An 18,771-nucleotide genomic window follows, 5' to 3' on the forward strand; every position below is an offset into this window, starting at 1 on the left:
CTGGTTTTAGTCCACCTCTGTTACTTCATAAGTAGCGAACATAATAATGCTCCTTCCTCCTCTTGTTTTCCCCACAACAATCCTGTAAGGTGGGATGGGGCTGGCTCAAAGTCACCGAGCCAGCTTTTATGGCAGGACTAGAACTCACTGTCTCCTGGTGATGGATTCAGAGTCACCTAGCTCGGCTTCCAGCCTAAGGTGGGATTAGAACTCTCAGTCAATGGTGATTGGCCCGATCAGCTGTCTTTCATGCCTAAAGCAGGACTAAAACTCACCAGCTTCTGGTGATTGGTCCAAAATTACCCAGCTGGTTTCTATGCCTAAAATGGAAGGCTTGTTCTGGCTTTCTTGTTTTAGTCATTGACCCCATGCTTATTCTTGCTCAAATGTTTTTGTGGCTTCGGGGTCAAGAACTCAGCAGAGCTGTGATGAAGTCTTTGACCATCATGAAGTCTCTCAAAATGGAAAGAAAGCCATCAACATCTGTGATCATGCGCTAGCCAGGATCTCCATGAGAGACCTTCCATAGTTAAGACTCAGAAGATGACCTTCCTTGTAGCCTCTGCGTTGTCTTAGCTGCGCCAAGCTGTGAGACTCCTGAAGGGACCAGAGATTCTGTAAATTTAGAAGCAGCAGCAGGCTGAATGGAGCTAAAAATGTTGCAGCTTAGCCAACCATAAAGCTTTAATAGTTCACAAAGAGACGTGAAAAACACCTCTTCCATTAGCAGCTATTTCAGTTTGTAACTCTATGTGTAGAGCTCTCCAAGGTCCTGAACATGCCCTGAGTCGCTGGAATCCAGATGGTTATTTCTTCCGTTCACTTTGGACACATTGGCATTATACTGACAGAAACATCTGTTCTCTCAGGTTGCTACCTCAACTCCCTGCACCGAGATGTCCTGATCAATCAATCCATGGCCAAGTTTACAGTCTTTTTGCAACAGATGCTGGAGGCACCTACCGTATTTTCGGAGTATAAGATGCACCTTTTTCCCTCAAAAAAAAAGGGTGAAAATCTGAGTGCATCTTATACACTGAATACAGCATTTTTTGCCTCCCGAAACCCTGGAAAAATGGCTATGTATAGCCTTTAAGAGGCTTCCAGAGTGCTCCTGGGGGCTGGGGAGGGCAGAAATGAACGACAAATGCGCCGTTTTTCCTTGTCCCCCCCCCCAGCCCGCAGGAGCAATCTACAAGCCTCCTAAAGGCAATGCATGCTCTTTTTTTCTTTTTTTTTACAAAAATGGGCCCATTTTCGTGAAAAATGAGCCATTTTTGGGAGGTCTGCAGAGTGGAAAAACTTTTTAATATTTGCCTCTTCAAAATCTTGGTGCATCTTATACTCCAGTGTGTCTTATACTCTGAAAAATATGGTATTTCCTAGTTTAATCCCCCATCTCTCCAGAAGGTAGAGCTGGGTTTTTAAACTATGACAACTTGAAGAGGTGTTGGACTTCGGCTCCCAGGATTCCTGCGCTGGCTGAAGAATTCTGGGAGTTGAAGTCCACATGTCTTCCAGTAGCCAAGGCTGAGAAAAACTGATGTTGAGGACTGACCCAGAATGAAAAGAAAAAAGTCTACTGTGACGTTATGGAGTCGTAACCAACTCATCTTGCTTGAGTCACTGTACAGCTATGGGGTGGTGTAAGAGGCAGAGACCAGGAGGGCAGAAATCACCCAGAGATAGAATGCCTAGAGGCGTCTTTAGGACATTTTCCCAATCACAGAATTAATTAACTCTGTCGTCCATTATTTAGAAGATAGAGCATGCCAGACATGTTAATGTAACTGCACACACAAAATGGTTGGGTCAATTTGGAGCTAGGTTAATTGCCAAGGACATTTGACCCAGTTTTCCTGTTTGTATGTCACTTCTAGAGTAATCTCGCTAAGCATAAGAGAGTTGTGCAAACACACTGATGGATATAAATGCTTAGCTATCTTCACTGACGTTCTCAACCAGGCCAGAAAAATTGCTGTCTGTTACTGGAGGAAAGGGGCAGAAGAGAGGCAGGAATCTGGCAAATATATCTAGTGACCATCAGTGTTGAAGGTCATCTATTGGTTGGAATGGGACAATTCGCCACAGCCAACTTTCCACAGTGGCTTTGCCATGGACAATTCGCCACAGCCAATGCACCATGGCCAACCCATAGCCCTGATGGTGCTCCTGATAAAGTTAGAATAGAATACAGCTGGAAGAACCTTAGAGGACTTCTAGTCCACCCCCTGCTCAAGCAGGAGACCCTATACCATTTCAGACAAGTGACTGTCCAGTCTCTTCTTAAAAGCCTTCAGCTATGGAGCCCGGTACAACTTCTGAAGGAAACTTCTGTTCCATTAGTCAATTGTCCTCATTGTCAGGAAAAAAATATCCTTAATTCCAGGTTGCTTCTCTCCTTGATTAGTTCCCATCCATTGTTCCTTGTCCTGACTTCTGGTACTTTGGAGAATAATTTGACCCAGCTCTTCTTTGTGACAGCCATTCAAATACCAGGATACTGGGAGATTGATCTTCATACTTCAGGTGTAGAATTTGGCTCAGAAGCCTTGGCCCTGTGTGTTTCCAGACACAGATCCTTTCTTAATGGAGTAGAAAATAGCTACTCAGTGGGTTCCCGTTGACATGATTATGTTCACCAATTAGCCAGCCACAATTCAGTCAAGTGTATTCGGAAACCCAAGTTTTCTCTTTAGCTTCTGGTTGAGTCTGCCCTACGCAAAATGGGATCAACTGTCGTTAAGCATGTTGTCTGGATATCACCAACATTGAAAAATAATGACAATAACAATGATAACTATGACTTTAAGTATACTTGATAGAGGATTGGTGATATAATGTATAACCTTAAGTAATATTACAATGATATCTTGTTGATAAATAATTTTAATAAGGGAATAATTAAAAATTGGTATATATATGTAGCGACTATTTAGAATATTTTGTTGAAAAATGAAGGAATAAGATTTCTGTTTGAATGTATGAGGCACAAGGATAAGAATGAACATAAGCATACCTGATAGTTGATTGGTGGAATTATGCATAATTGAAAAATAGTGATATATAAATATAAGTGGTTGGTAAAAAAAAATTTTTTTCTTTCACATGGGGATTATATAAAGGTATACTGTTATCAAATAGACAATCAAGAATGTAAGGGAATTATGATTTATTGGGAAAAAAATAATACTAATTGTAATTGAACATATACTGTACAATGAAAGTGAGGTATTTAGTTATACTAGATGAAAAATCTGTGATGGTAAATGTTATTCGAGAATATGGATGTTAAAACTCCTGTAACCAAATGACATGCTGTATGTGATGATGCTTTTTTTTAAATTGTTGTGTGTATGTGTTGTCTGTATAATAAAAATAAAAATTTATATTTAAAAAATATAATGAAAATGTTTTTAAAATCCTTGGGTGTCCTCTTGGATTTGCAGCTGACATTAGAACACCATCTGTCGGCTGTAACCAGAAGGGGCTTTTGCCCAAGTTCGCCTGATGCACCAGTTGCGGCCCTATCTGGACTGGGAGGCACTTCGAATGGTCACTCATGCCCTTGTCACCTCAAGGCTTGACTACTGCAATGCGCTCTACATGGGGCTGCCCCTGAAGAGTGTTCGGAGACTACAGTTGGTCCGGAATGCAGCCGCACGAGCGTTATCGGGTGTACCTAGATACACCCACGTTACACCTATCCTCTGCGAGCTGCACTGGCTTCCCATCGGTCTCCGGACGTGTTTCAAGGTGCTGGTTATTACCTTTAAAGCCCTACATAGCCTAGGACCTGGTTATCTGCGAGACTGCCTCCTGCCACATACCTCCCAACGGCCGATAAGATCTTACAGACTGGGCCTCCTCCGGGTGCCGTCGACCGGACAATGCCGGCTGGCAACCCCTCGGGGGAGGGCCTTCTCTGTAGCTGCTCCAGCCCTGTGGAACGATCTGCCCGCAGAGATCCAGACCCTTCCCACTCTCTCGGCCTTCCGAAAAGCCACTAAAACCTGGCTGCTCCAGCAGGCCTGGGGCTGTTGACTCTTGAATGAGGTCCAGCCCCCATCTAGGTTTGAGTGCATGGTGTGTTGTTTTAAATCTGTTTTTGTTTTCCCCTATATTTTATTTTATTTTACTCTTGTATTTGTAAGCCGCCCGGAGTCCTACGGGATTGGGCGGCATATAAATTTATTAAATTACTAATTAATTACTAATTTTTCATCTAAGGGGAAAAAACTATTAAGGGTTTCAGGATGGATTGCTGTTTGAAGTGAAGGTGGCGATAAAGGTAGATTTACACAGTGAAGGGAATGTTGCGCGGAAAAACATGGTCACTTCTCTTCTCTCTCCAATTCAGTAAATTCTCGGTTTAACAGATGTCTATTTCCTGGACTCTGGATGCAAGAGGGGAAACACGTCTCTATACTTTATCTTCCTATGCCTGTACAATTTCCTAGTCATTATTTTAAGCGTGCATAAAATATATAAAATATGCATGGGTAAAATCTCATTTGCTGTTTGACACATCGGCAAGCCTCCATTCAGTTTTAACAGACATTCTCCTTTAACCGTTCTCTTTTCATCTCATTTGTCAATTAAACGAAGAGTTTACTTGTAATTGAAGTGACTGGCAAGGCAAATTGCCACCACCAAGGAAGCACTAATTTTAAAGTGCATAATTTATCTCTGAACTGATTGCTATCCCCTGTGATGCAGGCCACCCTATAAACCTGATTTGAAAAGGGACGGACGAAATGTGTGCCACAGATAATGATAGCAAAAGTTCTCATGTTCAGAGTTGCTATGGAGTCTCAGCATTTCATAATACATTTATAAGTCCCCATGCAAAGCTGTGGCAAATCTAGACAGCATGCTAAAAAAGCAGAGACATCACCCTGCCAACAAAAGTGTGTATCGTCAAGGCTGTGGTTTTCCCAGTTGCAATGGATGGCTGTGAAAGTTGGACCATAAGAAAGGCTAAGCGCCAAAGAATGGAGGCCTTTGAACTCCGGTGCTGGAGAAGACACCTGCGAGTCCCTTGGACTGCAAGGCAATCAAACTGGTCAGTCCTGGAGGAGATCAACTCTGACTGCTCTTTAGAAGGCCAGATCCTGAAGATGAAACTCAAGTACTTTGGCCACCTAATGAGAAGGAAGGACTCCCTGGAGAAGAGCCTCATGCTGGGAATGATGGAGAGCAAAAGAAGAAGGGAACGGCAGAGAAGGAGGTGGCTGGATGGAGTCACCAAAGCAACAGGCGTGAGCTTAAATTGACTCCAGAGGATGGCAGAGGACAGGAAGGCCTGGAGGAACGTTGTCCATGGGGTCGCGAATGGGTCGGACATGACTTCACAACTAACAACAACAACATGCATTTTCAGTTTATGAGCTTTCTAAAGTCATCTCTATATGCTGTGCAAAATAGGTCAACAACAGCGTGGCGCATCGCTCCTTAAAGACTATGTATCTAGGTGGGCAAATCACAGCCTGACTTTCTGTACCTATGGAGTCAAGTGCACTAAAAGTTAAACCCTTACACACACACACACACACACACACACACACACACACAAGCACACTACATGCGGTTTAAACTGAGTCTCCATCCATCCCCAGGAAATTCTTGATGTAACCGCAATGGAATTTGGGGCACCCAAACTTGGCCTGACCCTCTGCTGTCAGACACACACAGACTTATTTTAGCTCTGCTGTCAGAGCAAATTAATTTCCACTCTCCCAACAGCAACTCCAGGCTGGATTCCACTCTATTTCCCTTCACCCGTCATGTCGAATGCCAGATTCTCCTTGCTCGAAGGAAAACTGCCTCGGAATGGTTAACCCGCTTTAATGGAGAACGCAGATAGGTTTAAAATATAAGTCTGCTTTGTCCCCAAAATGGAACCCTGCACGTTCACCTCTTCCTCTAAGAGGGGTTTCTGTTTAGATCCTGGGAGGGAAATGGCGTGTCCGTGTTCATTCACCTCCTTAGCCAGCAGTTGTTCTCCCTCCCTTCCTCTTAAATACAAATTGGAAGCTGAAGGACCATGGAAAGTGACTCTGCTGATCAAGACAAGAGAGTCAGGGACTAAAGGAATATTCTTCCCACAACCTGGAAGTGAGCTGGCTTTGCTTTAACAAATTTTCCTTCCTATCAAGTGGAAACAAAAGAGGAGCGGAAGGGGAGAGGGCTTTTGCAGGTAACAATTGGTTTCAGGAGTATGAAGATCTGCCCATGAATCTCAAAGACTCTGTGCCCAGTCATTCCTTGCTTAGCACTGCGTTTGGAAAGTATTTACCATTTTTTTCAGAGTATAAGACGCACCAAGGTTTTGAAGAGGCAATTTTTTAAAAAAAAAAGTTTTGCAATCTGCAGAACCTCCCAAAAACGGCCCGTTTTTCGTGAAAACAGGCCCATTTGTTTTTCCCAAAAAAGGGCATGAATAGCCTTTAGGAGGCTTACAGACTGCTCCTGGGGGATGGGGGGCAAAAAACAAGCAAAAAACAGCACATTTTTTTGCAAAAACGGACCCGTTTTTTGTCAAAAAAAGGGCATGGATAGCCTTTGGGAGGCTTTCAGAGTGCTCCTGGGGACTGGGGTGGGGGGCAAAATTGAGCAAAAAAATGGCCTGGTTTTTGCTCATTTCTGCCCTCCACAGGCCCCAGGGGCACTATGAAAGCCGGCCATGAAAGGGGCGGGGTTTCGGAAGGCAAAAAATGCCATATTCAGCGTATAAGACGCACCCAGATTTTCAGCCTCTTTTTTGAGGGAAAAAGGTGTGTCTTATACTCCAAAAAATATGGTACATGGCAACTTTCCAAGCTAGATAAGGTCTGTAGTCATAAATTCACCTTTGAAAGACTGTTTACCAGGCCTTTGCTGAATGTGAATGAGAGGAATTCATGTTCATTTAATAAAAGGGGTTTTGTCTGGACACCCACAACAGGCTCACCTGCCCACCCCAACCAGGACTTCATAACCCCTTGAAGGACACAAGACACTTACTCTAAAGAATTCTTTGGTTGAACCGGAATCCAATGTCCCGTAGGCAATCTCGGTCTGCTTAGCCAGATCTTCCGCGCTTTCAATGGGTGACACCATCCTTTCCACTGTGAGGAAGGCAGCCAGGTTGGCGGTGTAGGACGAGATGATGATGAGGGTGAAGAACCACCAAACTCCGCCCACGATTCGCCCTGAGAGAGACCTAAGAAATTGGAGAGGCGGTTACTTTGCTATACGGCGGTCTTCGGCCTTCCGCAGGAAGAGAAATCCCAAACGATCCAAACAGACGGGGAATAAAAAGAAAGAGAACCAATGTTGGCGTTAACGAAGTCTAGAAATTCACCGAGCATTACATTCCTGGCGTGGAAATGTCACAACACTGCCTAGGTAGTCCTCTGCCTACGACCACAATCAAGCCCGAGACTTCTCTTGCTAAGCGAGACCATTGTTAAGCGAGCTCTGTCCTATTTTACGACCATTCTTGCCACAGTTGTTCAGTGAATGACTACAGCTGTTAAGTCAGCAATGCAGTCGTTAAGTGAATCTGGCTTCCTTATTCCGACCTGGCTTGTCGGAAGGTATCAAAAGGGGATCACGTGACCCAGGGACAAGGCAACTGTCATAAGGATGAGTCCACTGCCAAGCGTCTGAATCTTGGTCACGTGACCAGGGGGATGCTGCGACTGTCATAATTGTGGAAAATGGTCGTCAGTCACTTTTTTCCAGTGCCATTGTAACTTCAAACAGGCGCTGAATGAACTGAAATTACTACCTGTAACTTAAGTCTAGTGAGAAAGACAAATGCTTGCTACCGCATCGCTAATGCTTTTATTTATCCAGTGTGAAGTGTGGCCAAACCCAGGTCCTTTACCTAGGATTTACAGATTACAGATTAACAGAGTTGGAAGGGACCTTGCAGGTCATCTAGTCCAGCCCCCCTCCAATCCAAGCAGGAGACCCTACACCATTTCTGACAGATGGCAGTCCAATCTCTCCTTGAAAGCCTCCAGGGATGAAGCTCCCACAACTTCCGAAGGCAACTTCTGTTCCATGGGTTGATTGTTCTCACTGTCAGAAAATTCCTCCTTATTACTAGATTGAATCTCTCCTTGATCAGTTTCCATCCATTATTCCTTGCCTGGCCTTTGGGTGCTTTGGAAAATAGTTTGACTCCTTCCTCTCTGTGGCAGCTCCTCAAATATTGGAAGATGGCTATCCTGTCTCCCCTGGTCCTTCTCTTTCCCTAGACAAGCCAGGCCCAGTTCCTGCAAACGTTCATCATTATGTTTTAGTCTCCAAAGTGAAGCTTTAATGCATCGTGAAAAACCAGAAACAGAGGAAAACTGAATAAACCAGCTAAGAGTCAGCTAACCATGGCCTAAACAGTTGAGCAACATTATTGTACCACATTTAACAGGATATCTCAGGTTTGCTCTTATTTCTGCCAAATTCCGGCATCCTGCTTTTAATTCTGAGCGGATTCTCTGTGGACTCCAATCCTATTGGCTGCAACAGTACTTCCTGTCCTCCTGTCCGCCTTATCGGTGAAAACGGAAATTCCCTTTGCCGTTTTATGCGTTTTAAAAGAAAAAAACAAAGAAAGAAATCCACGATGGTCTGCCACTCAAGTTTCTGTCCCATTTATCAGAATTCTGCATTCTCTTGCAAGGGAGAGATGCCAGCGCCGTTTGACGTTAATTAGAGCGCGCCCGTCTGGAAGTCAAGATTGCAAAGCACAAACATTTATAATTTATAAACGTGATTTACGAGGTAAGTGACCTCAGCTCCAGATTTCCCTTTCAGCTGGCAGCTCTCACAGGAGAGATGTGCAAACATCTTTATTTTTTTCTCCCACAGTACAGTAACTGCATTTTTTTTTAAAAAAAGGAAAAACTAAAGATGGGCCACTTTTCTGGCTGTTTTGCTGCGATGGATTCAGGCGGTGAGGAATTCCATGCAAGAATCGGGGGGGGGGGGAGGGGTAGGCAAGAGAGGGAAATTGGGGTCTAGGAAATGTAGGTGATGATGAACTCTGGTTATCTGTTCTGACCCAAACACGACGAGCAAGCTGTTTGTAACCAGGCTACTACGGGTTCGGCCGAGTTCAGGAGAACGTGTATTTAGGTATTTAGGTATTTAATAAATTTATAGGCTGCCCAATCCCAAAGGACTCCGGGCGGCTTACAGAAATACATTTTTAAAAGAAATAAAGAATTTAAAAAAAACAGAGAAAAACAGATTAAAAGATCATTTCATGCACTCAGTCTAAGCAGGACTGGACCTCATTCATGAGGTCAACAGCCCCAGGCCTGCCGGAATAGCCAGGTTTTGGTAGCCTTTCGGAAGGCCGTGAGAGTGGGAAGGGTCTGGATCTCTGGGGGTAGATCATTCCATAGGGTTGGAGCAGCTACAGAGAAGGTCTTCCCCCGGGGAGCCGCCAGCCGACATTGTCTGGTCGACGGCACCTGGAGAAGGCCCACCCTGTGTGATCTTATCGGCCGTTGGGAGGTATGCGGCAGAAGACGGTGTAGCTAATGTTATGGCCGGTTCTGCGAACCTCCAAATCCCACCCCTGGCTGGCCACGCCCACCCCTCCCAGGACTCTACATGCAGCCCATTTTGGATGCAGGGTAAGTGCAGGGCCCACACGGAGGCATAGGGAGGGGCGGAAATGGGCTTCCCGGAAGTTCTGGAAGGCCTGAAACAGTTCAGATGGGAAAACACACACACACACACACACACACACACACACACACAGGAGAAAGGAAAAATGATAGGGCTCCCTGCTTCATTCCCAACATTAACAACTTATCACTCTCTGTTAAAATACAGCTAAACATTATTTTTCTTTCTTTCATAATTCACCCCATTTTCTATCCACTTACTTCTAAGTCTTCTCCTCCCCCTTTGGTAATCAGCAAAAGTCATACGGGGTTGTTTTGTATTTATTTGTATTTATTTGTATTTATTGCACATTTATAGGCCGCCCTTTTCCCTGAGGGGACTCAGGGCGGCTTACAATCAAAGGGGAAAGGGAGTGTAGGACAATACAAAAAGAGATGTGAACAAAAGTAAATTAAACAGTAAAACTCAACATTCACTCGGCATTCGGGAGGGGCGAAAGTAGACTTATCCCCAGGCCTGACGGGCTAGCCAGTTCTTGAGGGCTGTACGGAAGGCCTGGACGGTGGTGAGGGTACGAATCTCCACGGGGAGATTGTTCCATAGTGTCGGAGCCGCAACAGAGAAGGCTCTCCTCCGAGTAGTCGCCCGTCGGCACTGACTGGCGGATGGAATACGGAGGAGGCCAACTCTATGCGATCTGATGGGACGCAGAGAGGTAATTGGCAGAAGGCGGTCTCTCAAATAGCCAGATCCACTACCATGGAGCGCTTTATAGGTGGTGAGTAGGACCTTGAAGTGCACCCGGAGATCAACAGGTAGCCAGTGCAGCTCACGGAGGATCGGTGTTATATGGGCGAACCGTGGTGCGCCCACGATCACTCGCGCGGCCGCATTCTGGACTAGACGAAATTTTGACGAAATTCCTCCCCAGTTGAGTGAGCGGCCTCAGTGTTGTCTCACCGCCAATCACATATGGAAATATTCAGTTTTATTCCGCATTCACAGTATCGAACCGAGAAAACCCAGTTGTTCCAGGCTGCTGGGGGTTCGCAAGGGTTTGAGATAAGAACCCCCAAATCGCACTCCTGGCTGGCCCTGCCCACCTTGTCTCTCCCAAGAGTCCCCCCCTTACCTTGGATGAAGGTAAGTGCAGGGCGCGGGGGGAGGCTTGGTGAAGGTGAAAAACAGGCCTATTGAAAGTTTGGAAAGGCCTCCAAAGGGCCTCCGGAGCCTGGAGAGGTTGTTTTTGCTCTCCCGGAGACTCAAGAAAAGACTCCAGAGGCTTCCCCCCCCGCCATGGTGAAGGAGGCTGACTAGGCCGTGCCCACCATGGCCACACCCACCCATCAACCGGGCAGAGAACCCCTTGCTAAAACATTTGAAGGCCATCCCTGAAATGGTCATTATTACAGCTCCAATGTATGAATCGTATTCCTTATGATCGGAAAAGACAGATCTCTTTAGGCCAGGGGTCAGCAAACTGCGGCTCTGGAGCCACATGTGGCTCTTTCCTCCCTCTGCTGCAGCTCCGTCACCGGTCAGCACCACAATTTTGAGAGGAGCTTCCAGTGGAGGTGGGGGGGGGGGAGAGAATCACAGTGCGCCAGGAGAAAACTCTATGGCAAGGGGAGAGTTTTCCAGTTGTCTCCACAATTGATAGGGCTTTCGGTTATGACAGGTAGAGGAAAAAGGACGCCACGCTAGGAGGAGACTCTATGGTGGGGGAACTGAACTTCCCGTCAACTCCAGAATTGAACAGGGGGCTTCCGGTTAGGACCTTTGTGGCTCCCGGTGTTTTCTTTTCTGTGGGAAATGGGTCCAAATGGCTCTTTGGGTGTTTAAGTTTGCCGACCTCTGGCCAAAAGCAATTTTAGGAATCACCCATAGGGAGTTTACACAAACTCCTTTACTTGCAGCGTCTGTGACTTCCTATTGGATACCAGTTGGGTAAAACAAAATAAAAAATATAAAAAAGAAGCAAGCTCTAAACATCGATAGCAATTAAAGGATCAATAAGGGGATTGCAAAGATTATTGCCCAATCAAAGAGATATCTCGAGAGAAAGATTTCAGCTGTTGTGTGGAGTTAAAGTATTAAGATGCTATCGATGAGGGCAAAACCATCGGATGTTATAGTAATTCTTAATACTATAAGCAAGGTACCACCTATACTGTACCTGTGCATTTGAGTTTTCTTGCCTAAATGTTGTGGCCCAGCAGGAGCCGTTGGAGCTGCCACCAGACTCCGACAGCGAGGGGCCCTATGAGTTGGCTCTGGAGGATGTGGAGGACCCTGGACAGGGTTCCGACTCTGAGCAGGGTACAGAGAGGCTGGTTGGCCACCAGGAAGCACCTGAGCCTTGGACCAGTGTGGAGGAGACAAGGGAGTATGATCGAGACGTCATGCATTGGAGCAGTGGGGAGGAGACAAGGGAATTGTTCCTGGATGCCCAGCACCGTAGAGCTAATAGGTGTAAGGAACAGTTGCGCAGTTACAGGAGATAATTGCACTCAGTTGGTGGTAATTAGGCTCCTCTCAAGACTATAAAAAGAATGATTGTGCACACGCTCGTTGCAGGAGTCAACGTATTCACTAGAGCTGGAGAACTCTCGTGGCTAGCTTGGTAGGCTGGCTTGCTGCCAACATCTTGTCTTGTCTGTGCTGGCTTGCTGCCAAGGTCCTGTCTGTTTGTTAATAAATCCTTGAAGTATCTTTGTCACGGCGTGCTTTAGTGTAGGACGAGGGGGGTCAGAACACCTAAGTGTAGAACATCTTTGGGTTAGAGTACAGGTAGCCTTCTACGATTACTCAGGGACTGTTCAAAGTTAGGACGGATCCCTTCCCCTCCCCCAAAAGGGATGTAGGGCTTGATTTCTGAGGTCAGTCCACACCGCCCCCACACCCCACCCCCGTGATCCCAGGATCACATTTTGGGCACTTGGCAACTGGCCCGCATTGACAGTCATTTGCAGAACACACAACTCTGCAACGATGAAAAATGTAAAAAAATTACATCTATTGCTCAAGGCAAACCAAAGCTTTATGCAACTCGGTAGTCAGTCATAAAGATAACCTTCTGGATCTTTGTTTTTTTCCTTTAATTGAGCATTCAGTGTGAATTTCATCCCCAAAAGCCCCAATCGTTACGCTGCGGAGTCATCTGTGGATGGATTTTTCAGCCAGTTTCGATTAAGTACTGGCCAAGAATTATTCCTATAATTATTAATTCAATAATGATCATTGCTCCATATAATGCTTAGCTAGGAGGGCTGCCTTGTTGATTTCTCCATCTGGCCACAGCCCTAGAACTGCCTACTATCTCTCCTTCAACTGTTAAGCACTCCTGCCTCTATTTAGATTCTGGATCCAGGCAAGGATCAGCGCAACCAGCTGAGACACCCAGATAATGGGCCGAAGTGAAAACAATTATCAGTATGATCTAATGACACATTGAACAGAATGATGCCTAATGTCTTTGAACCAGATTTTTCAATTTTTGGAAACACCGTGGTTTAGTTTGGTTGTATCAATAAATAAGAGATTTTCTTTCTTTCTTTTGCTTGGAGATAATCCTATCTCTTCCAGCCTATTGCTCAGTGCTTTGTATTTCCTTCCTTCCTTCCTTCCTTCCTTCCTTCCTTCCTTCCTTCCTTCCTTCCTTCCTTCCTTCCTTCCTTCCTCCCTCCCTCCCTCCCTCCCTCCCTCCCTCCCTCATCTATCTATCTATCTATCTATCTATCTATCTATCTATCTATCTATCTATCTATCTATCTATCTATCTATCTATCTATCTACCTACCTACCTATCTACCTACCTATCCATCTATCATGTCTCTTTCTGTCTGTCTGTCTGTCTCTCTCTCTCTCTCTATCATCCATGTCTGTCAGTCTATCATCTGTCTGTCTGTCTGTCTGTCTACCTACCTACCTACCTATATATCATTATCTATTTATCCTTTATCATCCATCCATCCATCCATCCATCCATCCATCCATCCATCCATCCATCCATCCACCCACCCACCCACCCACCCACCCACCCACCCACCCACATACATACATACACACACACCCACACATCATTATCTATTTATCCTTTATCATCCATCCATTCATCCACCTACACATACATACATACATACATACATACATACATACATACATACATACATACATACATACATACATACCTGTCTACCTATCTATCCTCTATCATACATATATACATACATATATACATGTCTATCATCTGTCTGTCTGTCTGTCTGTCTGTCTACCTACTCTTTTCTGGATACCATGCCGAGTGGTGTTGCCTTGCAAAGCTACAGACAGATGTTAGGTGAGCTGCTGTGTGTCTGTGTGTCTGTGTATCTCTTAGACCAGGGGTCGGAAACCTTAAACACTCAAAGAGCCACACAGGTCCTAACCGGAACCCCCTCATTCACTTCTGGAGCTGACTGGAAGTCCAGTTCCTCCACCATAGAGTCTCCTCCTAGCACGGCGTCCTTTTTCCTCTGCTGACTGGAAGTTTAACTTCCCCACCATAGAGTCTCCTCCTAGCACAGTGTCTCTTTTTCCACTGCTGACTGGAAGTCCAATTTCCTCCACCATAGTCTCCTCCTAGCACGGCGTCCTTTTTCCTCTGCTGACTGGAAATTTAACTTCCCCACCATAGAGTCTCCTCCTAGCACAGCGTCCTTTTTCCTCTGCTGACTGGAAGTCCAATTTCCCCACCATAGAGTGTCCTCCTAGAACAGTGTCCCTTTTTCCTCTATCTGTCCTAACTGAAAGTCCTATCAATTGTGGGGCCGACTGGTGACAGGGAGCCACAGCATAGGGATGAAAGAGCCACATGCAGCTCCAGAGCCACGGGTTGTTGACTCCTGCCTTAGACTCTGCAGCAGCTTCCTTCCTTTGAAACCCAAAGTGCCATACAACGCACTAAAGGCTTATCTTAAGACACTAACAAAGATTAGCAATGAGATTCTATCACTGAAGAAGAACAAGTCAAATGGAAACCAGCCAACCAATTGAACGCCCACAGCTTTCCACATGATGTCCTATGCTTATTTTCCCGGTCCATTAATGGCTAAGTACATGGTCAACAGCAATTTAAAATGCTAGCGGTACACATTACCTCTAGAGCAAGCAAACAGCAAAATTGCATTTGTGGTTCTGGGATTCAACTGCAAAGCATCCATGCACAAGGAGAAAGTTAGAAGTTGAGCTCAAACAGGAGGGAACAATGGAAAAAACTTTGGTTGGAAAAGAACAAAGCTTGATAGCACACAAACAAACTTCTTGGAGCCTGGGGGAAGCTGGCTTAAGTCTTTCAGGTTAATTCGCTCTGCACATTATTTAAATCAGTGTTTCATAACTGTAAAGAGGTGTGGACGTCGACTCCCAGAATTCCCCAGCCAGCAAATGGGAATTGAAACCCACACATCTTAAAGTTGCTAAGGTTGAAAAACATTGATCTACACTGAACCTCAATGGGCCTTTCAGTCTATATGTCAAGTCCTAAAAATACTGGTTGAAATGTATATTGTTTATCTTCGTTACAGAGGCAAGGTAGTTTTGGAGCCTCTACTAATGATTGGAGGGAATGAGATAGCTACCACTGGATATCCCTCCCCCCGGAAGTCCATAATTACCAGAAGCCAAGAGAAAAATCATGCATGGACCATACATTTTGCAAGTGCCTAGACTTCCAGTAAGATTCACCAGTTTTGGACTGGATGCCCCAACAGGTTGGCCAAGAATCCTAGGCAAGAATCCTGGCTTGGAGGATCCCAATGTTACACTGGAGGCCACAAGAATCACTTGAAGAACGTTCATGGCTTCTGCTGGATCTCATCACAACAATGTAGTGTTGAACTTCAGCCGAACCCTGGCATGACTGAGTGTCTTGGGCTTTGGGGGACTACCAGTTCTAGGGTGATGTCATCTTTGGTCTTGGATGGGGTGGCCCGACAGATCCAGTGTGCAATTTGGGAGTCTTCCTGGACTCACGACTGCACAAGGAGAAGATGGCAAACATGATTTGGAGGACCTTTGAACAGAATGCACCAGCTAAATCGGCTCCAAGTTTAGAAGGTTCTGCTCAGTCACTCATGTCCTAGGCACCTCCAGATTGGATCATTATAATGTGTTGTACATGGGGCTGCCCTTGAAGAGTATTCAGAAGCTTCAAATGGTGTGAGAAGCAGCGATGTAGGAAGTCCTAGGTCAGTGATAGCAAACCTTTTTGGTACCGAGTGCTGAAAAGGGAGCATGCACACTCGTCTGGGCCGCAACCTGGAAGAGGAGCTGCCCAGGGTTAGGGTTAGAGTTAGGGTTAAGAGTGCATGTGCACGCCCAAAAATGAACTTCCAGTTTTCAGTACACACATGTGCACCGTCCAGCTAGTTTTCTGGATTTCTGGCATGCATGCCCGTACGACAATCAGCTGGCCTAGTGTGCATGCTTATGCAGGAAAATGGAAGACTAGCTCTTCCAGTTTCTGGCACTGTGACAGACACACGAAGGCCAACTGATTGTTGCATGTACATGCACACCAAAAACCCAGAAGACGAACGGGTGATGCTGCACATGCCAGGAAACATGGCTTCGTGTGCCACTTTGGGCACATGTGTCATAGGTTTGCCATCACTGTTCTAGGTGCTTCCAGAACAGCGCATGTCACATTTCTGCTCCACAAGCTGTGTTGGATGTCAGCTTGCTTCTGGAGTCATTCAAGAGGCTGGTTTTAACCTTTGAAGCTCTTCATGTCATGGGTTGGGTTATCCCCAATTGTATCAGGTAGTGAAGGTATGGTTTGGGTCCCATCAACTAGGAACCTCTACTTGCTGGCTTCTAAGAGATTGAGTTTGAGTTTCATTTTATTTATATGCCGCCCTATTCCCTACGGGACTCAGGGCGGCGCACAAACCCGAAGGAGGGGAAAGGAAAAAACACAAAAACTACAAAAGTACAGGGCATTTAAAAAACAACCAACAGCCACACGATTCGAGAGGGGAAGGGAACTCATCGACCCCAGGCCTGCCGACACAGCCAGGTTTTAACGGCTTTTCGGAAGGCCTGGAGAGAGGTGAGGGTCCGAATCTCTGCAGGGAGTTCGTTCCAAAGGGCCGGAGCTGCCACAGAGAAGGCCCTTCCCCGGGTAGTAGCCAGATGACATTGGCTGGTAGACGGAACCCGGAGGAGGCCTACTCTGGTGATCTAATGGGTCTTTGGGAGGTAATTGGCAGCAGGCGGTCTCTCAAGTACCCAGGTCCAATACCATGAAGGGCTTTATAAGTGACGACTAGCACCTTGAAGCGTATCCGGAGATCAATTGGTAACCATTGCAGCTCGCGGAGGATAGGTGTTACGTGGGTGTACCGAGGTGCACCCACAATCGCTCGCGCGGCTGCATTCTGGACGAGCTGAAGTCTCCGAATGCTCTTCAAGGGCTGCCCCATGTAGAGCGCATTGCAGTAGTCCAGTCTTGAGGTCACAAGGGCATGAGTGACTGTTGCGAGTGCCTCCCGGTTCAGGTAGGGACGCAATTGGTGCACCAGGCGAACCTGGGCAAATGCCTTCTTTGCTGTGGCACCCACCTTATGGGACATTTTCCTCTGCCACAAAGTGAGAATTTAGTTCCAGATGTTCCAGAAATCCTTCAAAACCTGGCTACATTCATCAGGCCTCTGAGCATGACACATTGAGACGGCTCCACCATTGTGGCTAATATTGACTCTCTCCTGTGAAGGACGGTTGTATTTTGAATGGCTCTTTTTTAATAATTTTATATCTACGTTTATTGCTTTGTTTGAATGGTTGCACGCTGCCCAAAGTCACTTCGTATGAAACGGATAGCCGTTTTATTTGCTCTAAGGTAAAGGTTCTCATCACACATATGTGCTAGTCATTCCTGACTCTAGGGGCCATTACTCCTCTTTGTTTCAAAGCCGAAGAGCCAGCACTATCTGAAGACGTCTCCGTGGTCATGTGGCCAGCATGACTCAACGCCGAAGGCGCACAGAACGCTGTTCCCTTCCCACCAAAGGTGGCTCCTATTTTCCTACTTGCATTTTTTATGTCCTTTCGAACTGCTAGGTTGGCAGAAGCTGAGACAAGTCACGGGAGCTCACTCCGCTACGCGGCGCTGCGGATTCGAACTGTGGAACTGCCGACCTTTCTGATCGACAAGCTCAGTGTCCCTTCATTTGCTCTGTAACTAACTAAATAAATGTGAACTGTTCAGAGAGAAAGAGAAAGAAAGATTGCAGGCTTGGCAGACTCCAGTCTAATAGAATATAATAAAGCATTCGTTTGAAAAACAAATGTTTCTAAATGGTCGAAGAGGAAAAAAGAAAGAAAGAAAAAGGGAAAGGAAAGCTATTGGCACTGCACTTCTAAGCAGACATGTTAGGCCTGGATAAACCTCACACATATACGCCGAGCTCTTTTGTGAATAACAAAAAGACTATTCCGAATACGGCAGTGTTTATCCAAGGACAAAGTGGATTAAGCTAGACCCATGACAGGAGAAGAGGATAATCCCAATTCCGTCAATTTTGCTCATAAAGACGGAAAACTGGAGGAACAATTATAGAACGGCCTACTGCTTAGTGCCGTGGAAGATATTTCTTGCTCCCTGGGATTCCAAATTAAATCCGGGTTTTAAGAAAAGTCTCAGCATGGAGAAGAGACTGTAAAACATTGCACTTACGGAGGACGGAAAAAGAAAAAAAAGAATATAAGATCCGAGTTGAAATGGATCAAAGGAACGATTCAGTGCAGGTTCAACTTTAAAGTTCTCCACAAAAGTTTGCCTTTGCTTATTGTGCTATGAGGGTGGGGGCGGGTGGGTGGGAGTAAAGCCACTTATTTCTGCAAACACCCCCTCCACTAAGTTGTAATGGGCCGCAAAGAATTGTGGTAGTATCCATGCAATCGTTATGCAACTAATCCCAGAGTAATTGTAATGGCGTCTCCTGACTGAAATGACATCTACTTGATCCAGTTTCTGACTTCCCACAAATGGACAATCAGATTGTTCGGACCCAGCGCGCCAAAAGCACCAAACCCTCTGTAGCTGAACCAATGATTCCTTTATTACGAGCACCAGCAGCCCCAGGAAAAAGTGTCTCTCTCACC

General features: G+C 45.7%; 1 protein-coding gene across 1 annotated transcript in view; it reads right to left on the bottom strand.

Annotated features, from left to right (window-relative positions):
* The window catches only part of GRIA3 (glutamate ionotropic receptor AMPA type subunit 3), a 172,259-nt gene that overhangs the window by 36,673 nt on the left and 116,815 nt on the right, over nucleotides 1-18,771 (bottom strand). The window contains 1 exon segment of the mRNA XM_087727511.1: nucleotides 7,006-7,204. Within this exon segment, the coding sequence (XP_087583637.1) occupies nucleotides 7,006-7,204 (199 nt within the window).

The sequence above is a fragment of the Thamnophis sirtalis genome, unplaced genomic scaffold (genome assembly GCF_051295495.1).
Source record: "Thamnophis sirtalis isolate CommonGarterSnake01/CBP01778 unplaced genomic scaffold, rThaSir2_p1.2 scaffold_13, whole genome shotgun sequence".
Lineage (NCBI taxonomy): Eukaryota > Metazoa > Chordata > Lepidosauria > Squamata > Natricidae > Thamnophis > Thamnophis sirtalis.